General features: G+C 43.9%; 1 protein-coding gene across 1 annotated transcript; it reads right to left on the bottom strand.

The window, feature by feature from the left end:
• Positions 1-61: 61 nt before the first annotated feature.
• LOC308154372 (uncharacterized protein) lies at positions 62-6,336 on the bottom strand (the record flags this gene model as incomplete). The annotated part of the gene is made up of 4 exons (XM_080527535.1): positions 6,294-6,336; positions 6,074-6,206; positions 4,209-4,951; positions 62-77 (listed from the first exon to the last, which is right to left on the bottom strand). The coding sequence occupies exons 2-4, from the start codon at positions 6,194-6,196 to the stop codon at positions 62-64; spliced, it is 882 nt and encodes a 293-aa protein (XP_080383661.1). The 5' UTR covers positions 6,197-6,206; positions 6,294-6,336.
• Between the last annotated feature and the right edge of the window lie 5,349 nt (positions 6,337-11,685).

The following is an 11,685-nucleotide window of genomic DNA, read 5'->3' as shown; positions in this document are numbered from 1 at the left end:
ACTAGGCCTATACTGTTGGAACTAGGCCTATACTGTTGGAACTAGGCCTATACTGTTGGAACTAGGCCATGGCTCCACTGGACCTGGGGAGAACACATCAACACATCAACACATTTCTGCAGCAGCCCACCCAGGGTTCCCACACCTTCTGAAACATCACATTCAAGCACCTTCCAAGGACTTTCAGAGAGAGAGAGAGAGAGAGAGAGAGAGAGAGAGAGAGAGAGAGACAGAGGGGAATTCAAGCACTTTCAATGAACTACGAGAGCACTTAAATACCTAATAGTTTACAATAATCAATAATCAATAATCAAGCCTGCAAACGGCGACACTTTAAATGAATGTGCAATAACACTATGTGCAATATGACAACCCTAGGGTACATAAGGTTCAGAGAATAGGAAATGTTAGAATAGGTATAGCATAGCATAGAGTACAGCACAGTGTTTTATTTGTATAGTATAGTATAGTGGATAGTGTGCATAGCCTTTATTTATGTAAACCAGCTCCTTTCCCTTCTTGTTTTTTAGTTTTTTTTTCTTTCCTAGCACCAGGGGAGCCCCCCCCCTCCCAAATTTCGTTGTTTGGTACCTGTACTATATCAATGACAATAAAGACCATTCATTCATTCATTCATAATACATGTATGTAATGTATCATATTATTTATTAATAACAATAATAATAATAATAATAATAATAGTAATATTGACAACCTCTTGGTATCCAGGAGAGCACATGTTTGTAGTTACAACAGAGAACAAGCGGTTGTGTATTTCAGGTTGTAAACGTTCAGACGAACACATCGCAATGCTGAGCTCGGGAAGGCATCATCTGCCAAAGAAACCACAAACCCCAGCATGCATTTCGAGCATATGTGCCAAGCCACTTGGACCGCTGCAATAGATATAATATATCTATATATCTCTCTCTATATATCTAATATAATATAATACAAGGACATGAAGGTCCGGTGATGCTGGAGAACAGATTTATATCAGACTCCTTTAGTTCGTAAACAGGTTCAGACCTCATGTGAACAGAAACCTCGACATGAAACACGTAATGTCAGAACCTGCTTTGATAGAACCTCTAATATGCATGCTGATGCATGGGTAAACTAGAAGGCATGTTGCGTTTTGCAACCTTACAAATGAAAGCGGTTAATTAGTGGTTACAAATAGCAACATCATATCTAACCTTAACCCCGGCAGCAACCTCCCTCCCCCCACCGCAGTGCAGGTGACCACAAACTCCGCGAATTGTGCTATTTGATTATTATTATGATTATTATCATATCCCACATGCGGCTGAGAGGGTTATGCAGTTGTAGTTGGGTGACCTTGGTAGTAACATGTTTATACATGTAGATCATCTCTCTGACCCGTCTACAGCTGCTCATCATAGCTCATCTCCAGACTAGAGAAGGTTTCACAGCCCATCTCCAGACTAGAGAAGGTTTCATGTCTCTTACCCAGCTGACTGTCCCGTTACTGTCCGTGTGTTCCCAGCGGCGGGCAGGCTGTCATACCTATGTCACCCAGGTCCAGATGGTCCAGATGATGCACACCCGGTCCTGATGCTGCGGCTTCACGTTGACGCGGCTCACGGGAGGAATAACCAATCGGCAGCGTAGTTTGGGTAAATCAGCCAATCATTGATTCCGTTTCCAAAAAAGGGCCAATGGGACACCTACACCGAGGCCGACGCCCCGCCCTCCCAGAGGCTTGTTCAGGGGGGGGGGCTGGAGGGGGAAGCTGCGCAAGAGAAGCGCAGACGATGAAATCCGACAGCATTATATATTATATGTATATAATATATATGTATATATGCTATGGTTATAATTCGCCTCTAACCATAGACCAGCAGCACATCGGTATTTTGCCCTGTTTAGCGTCACGCCCCCGCTGCTTTGTAGGTGAAAACTGTCGCTTTCGGGTTAGTTTGAAAAGTGGTCAATTCAAATTCCGAGGTCTTTACCAATTTAACAACATCAAATAACAGATAAAGATCAGACGAACCAAATAACGGACTGCGGTTGTGGAAATTGAATATTCTATCTCTGTAATTGAACAGTCTCACACGCACACGCACTCACACACACACACACACACACACACACACACACACACACACACACACACACACGCACTCATTGTGTTGTTGCTGCAACTATCTGGGACACTTCAGACTTTATGCTTGTTTTCGCTATTATTATTATTATATTATAATTATTATATTATAATTATTATATTGTTATTGTTATTATTATATTATTGTTGTTATTATTATTGTTATTGTTTCCTCCTCTTGTTATTATTTTTGACATCGCTGCACATTGACACTGATATGTTTTGACTGCTGTGCTGTTGAGGAGTTGCTTAACCATGTCATACATTGTATCCTGTGTAAATAGACATTAACATTTGCTTTGATATTATCTATTACAGATGTGGGTTAATGTTTGAAACAGTCAAAGCTTCCACAACCTGTTACGTCTCTAATCATAACTCTTAACAGAGCAAGACCTCCATCAGATCATTTGCCCAATGAGACAACATTTTTTAGCCAGTTTTAATAGTTAATATACAAATACAGTACAGACACAGGGCCTAACATGAAGGATGCAACAGCACAAACAAAGTCAGGAATCATAACTTCAGGTTCAGTAGCCAATCATAAAGCACCAGGAAGTCACTCAGTTACAGCCACAGAGTGTTCTGTTGTCATGATCAGGAGAATATCTGTGTTCTCTCCTGTTAGGAACACACCTCCTGTCCTCTTCCCCTCCCCTCCTCCCCTCCTCCTCCTCCTCCTCCTCCTCCTCCTCCTCCTCCACTCCTCTCCCCTCCTCTCCTCTGTCCTCCTCTCCTCTCCTCTCTCCTACTCCTCCTCCTCTGTCCTCCCCTCCTCTCTCCTACTCCTCCTCCTCCTCTGTCCTCCTCTCCTCTGTCCTCCTCTCCTCTTCCCCTCCCCTCCTCTTCCCCTCCCCACCTCCTCTCCTCTTCCCCTCCTCCTCTCCTCTCCTCTCTCCTACTCCTCCTCCTCTGTCCTCCCCTCCCCTCCCCTGTCCTCCATGCCTTTCAGTCAGAGGTGAGGGGAGAGAGCCAGTTCCTAACAACAGTAACACTACTAACACTGAGAACAACAAAAATGAATTTACAAACACAACACTGACCCAATCTACCGCATCATCCAGACTACATCATCCAGACTACATCACCCAGACTACATCACCCAGTCTACATCACCCAGCGGTGGAACATGTGTCTAGTCTGCAGGCCTTCGCCCCTGAGGGAGAGTGAATGAGGCCGACAGAACAACCTGACCTCTGCAGTTTACTGGTGGAGTCATCTTACTTAGACACTAGAGAGCAGAGGAGTTATCTTACTTAGACACTAGAGACCAGAGAGGCATGAACATGACTGACAACTGTCTGTACTGCACGCATGCCCATTACTCCTGTCCCATTACATACCATTATTATTATTTACAAATCATTGAAGCAAATTATTCTGTTCAGTGACTGAATTCCTGATCTATAGAAATGATCCTCTGGTCAGACTCATCATGTTTAACACCTGATGCCACTGACACACGTGGTGGAAAGCCCTCACCTGAAACTCACCTGAATAAAAAAAACTGTTGAGCCACAAAACCAACATAAAAGAAACACAAAGAAGATCTCACTGGCAGAGCTGCGTTATAGTTCTAGAAAAAATCTGAACGTTCCACGTACCTGGTGGATTACGGCTACTCATAATTAACTATCTTTCCCCCCCAAGAATACCAATATTAATTACACCATCACATGATCAGATCACAACCTCAATGTCATAAGCCAATCAGATGACAACCTCAATGTCAAAAGCCAATCAGATCACAACCTCGATGTCATAAGCCAATCAGATCACAACCTCGATGTCATAAGCCAATCAGATCACAACCTCGATGTCATAAGCCAATCAGATCACAACCTCGATGTCATAAGCTACTTTCTGCAGCCTGGCCGAGTCTCTGGGCCTCCTGGTCGGCCACAGCTTCCCCTGGGCCTCGGAGAGAGAGCCGTCCAACGGGAACGCCCACCTGGACCGCTTCTCCTTCCTCTTCTCCTTCTTCTTCTTCTTCTTGTCCTTCTTGTTCTTCTTAGGCGAGGCCGGGGGAGGGGGGGGGGAGAAGAGCATGGAGATGGAGGTGGAGGCGCTGTACTGTGTCACCGACAAACTCTCCTTCTTCCTCTTCTTCTTCACCCTCTGCTTCGTCTGCCGCTGCTGCAGTTGGACCACAAAGGACTCCGAGATGACGTCGTGGAGCGCGGTGGACGAGGCGGTGGAGGGCTGCTGGGGGGCGGAGTGCGACCCCCCCACCATGACCGGCTCCAGGGGGAGGCCGTTGGTGTACTCGTGTCTCTGGCAGAACAGGACGCCGCACTTGTGGCAGCGGTAGTTCTCCTCCTTGGTGTGGATGCTCTGGTGGCGCTTCAGGTTGTGGTGCGTGGTGAAGGAGCGCTCGCACAGCTCGCAGGGGTAGGGCCGCGCGCCCGTGTGCACGCGCTGGTGCTCCGTGTAGTGGCTGCGGCTCAGGAAGCGCTTGCCGCAGATGCCGCAGGGGTACGGGCGGTCCCCGTCATGGAACTGCTTGTGACGGACCAGCTGGGGGAAGGAGAAGAACTTCTGGCTGCACACGTCGCAGTGGTGCCGCCCGGACGGCCCGTCGGGGGCGGGGGGCATCAGGACCAGGCCCGGGTAGCGATTGGTAATCTTGGAGAGTCTGGGGGGGCCAGGGATCTTGAAGGTGGGCAGGGCCAGGGTTTGGGTGGGATGTTGGTCCGCCTGGTCCTTCTCCATCAGAGCCATGGCCGCCTCGTGCACCTTCATGATGGCGGCGGTGGTCAGAGCCCTGTTGGCCTTGTATTTCTCCTCCTCCCCCTCCATGGTGACCCCCTCTGGAGCCTGGAGGAGACCAGGAGATCAGAAGAAGAATCAGGTGTTTATTATAGAGGCGAAGAAGATCAAGAGGAATAATCAAGAATAATATATAAGAATAACTTTTTATTTTTATAGCATTTTTCCTGCAAACGTTGCAGCTCAAAGTGCTCCAACATTTTTGGACATCCAAAGTTTTATATCTCGGAGACAATTCTCCAGCGAGCTGAGTGCATGTGAATTATCAGGCAATACTGATATGTACAGCTGAGTATCATCAGCATCACTATGAACATTTACACCATGTTTTCTGATGATTCCACCTAATGGGATCATGTACAGGGAGAAGAGCAAGGGACCCAGAATAGACCCCTGAGGGACCCCACATGTGATGTTAACATTATCAGAAACAGAGTTGTCCCAGGACAACAGAGGAATGCCTACCAGCATGTCTTCTCTGCTGTGCTGTGCGACCTATATGGGTCAAAATATGTATTACAGATTGAGTTTTTTTTTTAACATAATAAACATAATATATACATTATAATTATTTCATGCCTTTCTACCAACATGTTTTAGTAGGAGATGGAAATCAGACAACATCTTCTATATATATTACCGACGCTGCGCTTTTATTCGTTTTGGACGATTTGTGACATTTGTATTCGAATCTGTTTGTTGTGTCATTTTTGGAATGAGTGTGTCATTCATAGTTGAATGAGTGTGTGTCATTCATAGTTATGAGTGTGTGTCATTCATAGTTATGAGTGTGTGTCATTCATAGTTGAATGAGTGTGTGTCATTCATAGTTATGAGTGTGTGTCATTCATAGTTGAATGAGTGTGTGTCATTCATAGTTGAATGAGTGTGTGTCATTCATAGTTGAATGAGTGTGTGTCTCATAGTTGAATGTGTGTGTCATTCATAGTTGAATGAGTGTGTCATTCATAGTTGAATGAGTGTGTGTCTCATAGTTGAATGAGTGTGTGTCATTCATAGGTGAATGAGTGTGTGTCATTCATAGTTATGAGTGTGTGTCATTCATAGTTATGAGTGTGTGTCTCATAGTTGAATGAGTGTGTGTCTCATAGTTAATGAGTGTGTGTCATTCATAGTTGCTAAACCTTTCGAACAGGTGAGTCAGTCTACCCTGGGAGGTCGTACCCCATGTACTACCATCACAGGAAACGTGCTCGTGGTGCTGCTGGGTGGACCCCGGTCAGGACATGTCGACGAGGCTGCCTCTGCTACTGGGAGCTGGAGCGTCCACATCTGCCTTAGACTGATACAGAGTCATGCTTTTAACTTGTGATTTGATTACCTTAAGTTATGATTGTCTTAAGTTACGATTGTCTTAGGTTGTGATTACCTTAAGGCTTCTCGAACAAACGACGAAGTAGAAAATCACACCGGCGTCGCGCGGCGAGTTTAACTTCCGTGCAGCACAATAACATGTCCTACAGGGAACGTGTGCACCCGCTTTAGTGTCCTACATTACAAATGTTCCGACATGCAACGAACCCACACGGTTTGATTTGTGATTTCTGTGTGTGTGTGTATAAAGAAGTGAGGTTGTGTTAGTCCACTTGCTTTGCTTTTAAGTTGTATTTTTCTACCATGCAGCTGCTCTGAACTCAGACCCACATTATCCAGACGTCATGACATCATACATGACCCAGACCAAACCCAGGCACGGTTTGAATCACACTTTCATAGACAGATAATTGAAATTGGCTATATCATATTTGTATTTATAGAAATGTGATTTCATCCCTATTTTTTCTTTGTTTATGATAATTATCTTAGAATAAAATGCGCATTATATGCATGATAGTGTTATTATCTGACTAATGACAATTATGATTTCAGTATCTACAAACCGATAAAGTCCACAGGGGGGCAGCAGAGACAATATTATCAGAGACTCTGTTACTTTGTTCAGACCGACAGTATATTATATCTTTGTTCAATATGAAACCTATTTGTTCAATAGGAAGCTGTCTGGGACGGGAGTGTATTTAAATGAACATCTTACTAAAAAGAATGCTGAAATTGCCTGGCAAGCACGCATTCTAAGGAAGCAAAACAAGTTGCAAGGCACTTGGACAAGAAACTGTAAAGTGATGATTAGGCCCAATGGCATGGGCGTCAGCAGCTTTTTGAATGTGGGGGGGACACATATTTTTCGGGGGGTCTGGGGGTCCTCCCCCCGAATTGTTTTAAATAGTAGATTCAATTTCCTGCATTCTGGTGCGTTTTACACCCAAAATAATCTCCCTCTTTCTTTGTTTTTCCTTGGAGCTGGCATGGTCTGCAATTACTGACTACTATTATGTTTTGGTTTAACTCACAGAGGCCTGACACTGACACTTGGCACTTTTTAGGTACTTTATTAAATATGAAGATTCAAAAAGAATCAAAGAGTGAATTAGAAAAGAATGAGGTAACTTTGAGTCAACAAATTGAATAAAAAGTTATGAGGAAACATAAAATATGTACCTAGGCTACTCAGAGCCTATTACAATCAAACTTAGCCCTCTTCAGTGCATTGCAGAACATACAACTATAACAAACAAACAAATCAAAGAGTGAATTAGAAAAGAATGAGGTAACTTTGAGTCAACAAATTGAAAAAAAAGTTATGAGGAAACATAAAATATGTACCTAGGCTACTCAGAGCCTATTACAATCAAACTTAGCCCTCTTCAGTGCATTGCAGAACATTCAACTATAACTCAATACAACCTGTTAAAGACTTGCTTTTACTCCATTCTTTCCCCAAAATTTCAAAGATTCCCCTTTTTTGTCCTTTCATTAAATGTTCCATATCTCCTCCTATAATCATATTTCTCCTCTATTATCTGTACCATGCATACAGCAGGATTTCTACAATTAGAACATAAGACATCATACAAAGGCTCCAAAAGTGTGACCTCTTTTGTCATTTGCAGACACAAATGACTGGCAAATCTCCTTTAAGTCAAGTTTGTCAAGATGCTCTTGGTGGATGTGGCAAACAGCCACATTGTTCAAGCGCTTTTGAGACATTGAAGAGCGCAGCCACGTCTTGAGCCTTCTTAAGGCACTAAAACTTCTCTCAGCCTCTGCTGAGGAGCATGGCACAACAAGAAGAAGCCTGACCAACACCTCTACTTGAGTGAACAGACCTCGAACCTCTGGCAGCATAGCTCTCAGTGTATCCACCACTTCACTGACTGTGCTGCAGGGATACTGAAGTTTGAACATGGCTAGCTGTACCTCCAATGAATGACGGTCTAGTTCTGGGTACGAACGGACCACATCCACATCCTCCACCTTTCCAGTTATTAACACTCTTTCCAGTACACTGAGTGTTTCGAAGCTGCTTTGGTCAAAGCGCCTTGTCAACTGGATCTCCACTACATCCAGCATTTTAAAGAATTCTATCCTGTAGAACTCCTCAGGGGAGGTAGGCCTAAATGCTGGTGCATTTCCTGTGAAGCGCTTTGGGGGTCTCCGGATATGAGGAGTCTGGATAGCATCTATGTCCAACTCCTGGATCATGTCACAGGCTTTGGTGTATATCTGATGACATTTTTCATCACATCTCTTTACCCGAATTGTGTTTTTCACACAATCAACCGCAGCCAGCATCCCTGAGACACTCACTGTCTTGCTTTGAAGGGAGCGGTTGAGACATTCAAGTTCTTTTAGAACTTCAAGGGCCATAATCAGGCTAAGCAAAACCTGCCCCTTCTGAAACCTCTCCAGAAGCCCTCTTGCAGTTATGCAAGTGTCAGAGGAGCCATGTGCCATTTCCTCAAGACTGACTAAAATATTTGCGTATTGGTCTACAACTGCCTGGATAGCTACCACCCTCATGAGCTATTGTGTGGGGCAGAGGGGCCTCAGAGTTCTGAAACGCCCTGCTTCCGACTGGGCAACCTCCTTAAATATTGTTTTGTATTTCCCAGATAGATGGTACAGATTGCCAAGTTTGTGGACTAAATCCAGCGCATCAGACACAATAGTGCTTGTGCTACAGGCTGTCTGAGTCACCAGATTAATGCAATGAGGACCACAATGAACGTAGAGAGCAAGAGGTTGTGTTTCTTTTATGACTGCCTGAACGCCTTTAGCTCCACCTGCCATATTGGCTGCCCCATCATAGCTCTGCCCGCGAAGGCAGGATAAGGGCAGGTTCAATCGAAGGAGGACATCAGTTGCCATCCGAGCCAACTCTTTCCCTGTTGTTGAGGAGACTTGATAGAGGCCCAAAAACTCCTCATGAGGTAGCAAATCACTATCTACTGTACATAGCGTAGGCATATGGCCTCTTGTTCATTCCCAGACAAATCTTGTACTCCATCAATTATGATGGAGTACATGAGTGTGGACACCTCATGTATTTCCTTTGATATATTTCTCAGAACGGAGTTGCCCATAATAGTTAGCATCTCATTCTGCATTTCTGGACTTGTGTAATGGTGACAAACCTTACTGAGCCAATGCTTTAGAACCTCATCATCCCCTGCTCTAAGCTTCAGTAGCTGAACAAAGTTTCCCCCATCACTCTCATGTCCACGTAATGCTAGACCCTGACGGGCAAGTAAACGAACTGATTGCATTATTTTCAGCAAACAAGATCTGGCCTCTCTTTGCTGCTGCATCTTAACTGATGATAACTGTGTTTCTATTGGCCTGTGAAGGTGTGTGTGAGTTGTAACAGCAACTTTGTGTGCATGACTATTTTCATGGGCTCGAAATTTTTCAATGGCCTTTTTCCAGTTTTTAAAACCAGAAACCACAAAGGCTAGATCCACATTTTTCGCAAGAGGGCTTGCCTGCCTTTTGAATGCTTCTTTACAATAGAAACAAAACACGCCCACAGCATTTGGCACATAATGAACCCAAGGAAAGTCCCTAAACCATTTTTCCTGAAAGGTAAGAGTCTTGTTCAGCAGACGTTGGGGTGGAATGACTCTCGGGTCAGGTTGATTTGCCTTGTGGTACACATCCTCTCCCTCGTCACTCTCAGGCTGGCTCCTCTCACCCTCCTCTTTCTCAGGCTGGCTCCTCTCACCCTCCTCTCTCTCAGGCTGGCTCCTCTCACCCTCGTCTCTCTCAGACTGGCTTCTCTCACCCTCCTCTCTTTCAACATCCCTCTCTCTTGCATCTCCATCAGAATGGGTCTCTCTCTCTTCATTCTCAATGTTTCCCTCTCTCTCTTCCGTATCTAATGTCTCCTGTTCCTAGAAATTAAAATAAGAATGAAATTGTCCATTCATTTAATTTGATTATCAATTTTCATAATTCACAGTAAACTTTCATGCTTTCAGGCATGCTAAATTATGCCTTTGCAAAAGTTGGTATAGACTGAGGGACTGGGCATTAGAAGATTGTGAAAATATTATTATTATTATTAATAATAATAATAATAATAATAAGCAATGCTAAATTTTCCTTAACTGCCTGTCACCTTTCAGCACTTACCTCAGCAACAGAGCTGTCTCCACTGCCACTGCCCCTGCCTGCTGCCCCTGACTCACTCTCACTGTCTCAACCACCTATATCAGGAGAAATGGGGATGCATTGAGCACTTGTTCATATTGTTTTTCTCTAATAGAACATTTGACATAGAAATACAATCATCAATACAAAAAATACAATCACAAGCATTTTAGAAATAGAAAAATAAATGAAACAGGTGTTTTCTTCTTCTTTTTTAACCCTAGCTCAAGCAATCAGATGCAAAATTGATTCTTTTGGTGGGTGCAATGGCCAAATTAAATAGTGCAAATGCTCAGGGCAATAAACACGGGCAGGAGATGCAATAATGACAGGACAGGTAAGCACTGTGAGGTGTTTGTCGCCATTCTGTGCTTTTGATGACATTTCGCCTGTGTCTGTTCTGCATTTAAACATGTCTAACCGCACTAGTAATGCCTAACAAAACTGCTAGTGCCATATAGCTGATCTAGCTCGTATGTGGTTGCTAGTAGGCTATGCTAATTCTATTGCTAATACAGAGAATGTCTCATAAGGTGCTATCATTCTTATCAGAAAAGCTGGCTGTGTTTGACCTTGGGAGAACGCAATGTTGCTGTTTGGCCACTCACGGGAAAACTTGGATGACTTTGACTTACTTTTCTCTTCTTAGAAACATTTTTCCTTATATCCATCTTGGTGGATGATCTAAATATCGTCTTGCCTCAGTCTGAATGTTTTGAATCTGCGTGCGTGTCTGATGCTGCTGCTGCTGCCGTGTTAAAAACAGAAATAAAACGCGGAGTGGATTTCTGGATATGGGCAATCCCCTACTCATAAAGTGGAACGGATTTGATTGTGAAGCAATGAAAATAACGCTGACCAGTCATGCAACATATTTTTGATGGCAAATGTGGGGGGGTCCAAACGACCTTGTTTCAAAGGTGGGGGGGACACGTCCCCCCCCAAATATATGGTGGTGACGCCCATGCCCAATGGATCTCCTGAAACCTCCAAAGGGTTTATGGTGAGAGAACTAAAAGACCTAGACCAGTACAAATAATGACTGTGAAATACCTGAACAGACAACGATTCAAATTTGAGTGGAAATACTTGAACAGACAATGACTGCTATAATGGGAACGGACGAGGATTATTCCTTTCCACTCAATGACATTAATGATGATGAGTTTGGAGAAATGGGATCACTGGACTGTGTGGATTATAATCCAGCTGCACCCAAAAACTATGAAGAGTTGAACTTGAAAACATTTGACTTTACAGAGCACAAAATG

Source organism: Nansenia antarctica (assembly GCF_963989245.1).
Source record: "Nansenia antarctica genome assembly, chromosome: 3".
Taxonomy (NCBI): domain Eukaryota; kingdom Metazoa; phylum Chordata; class Actinopteri; order Argentiniformes; family Microstomatidae; genus Nansenia; species Nansenia antarctica.
This window is presented reverse-complemented; position numbering and strand designations above follow the sequence as displayed.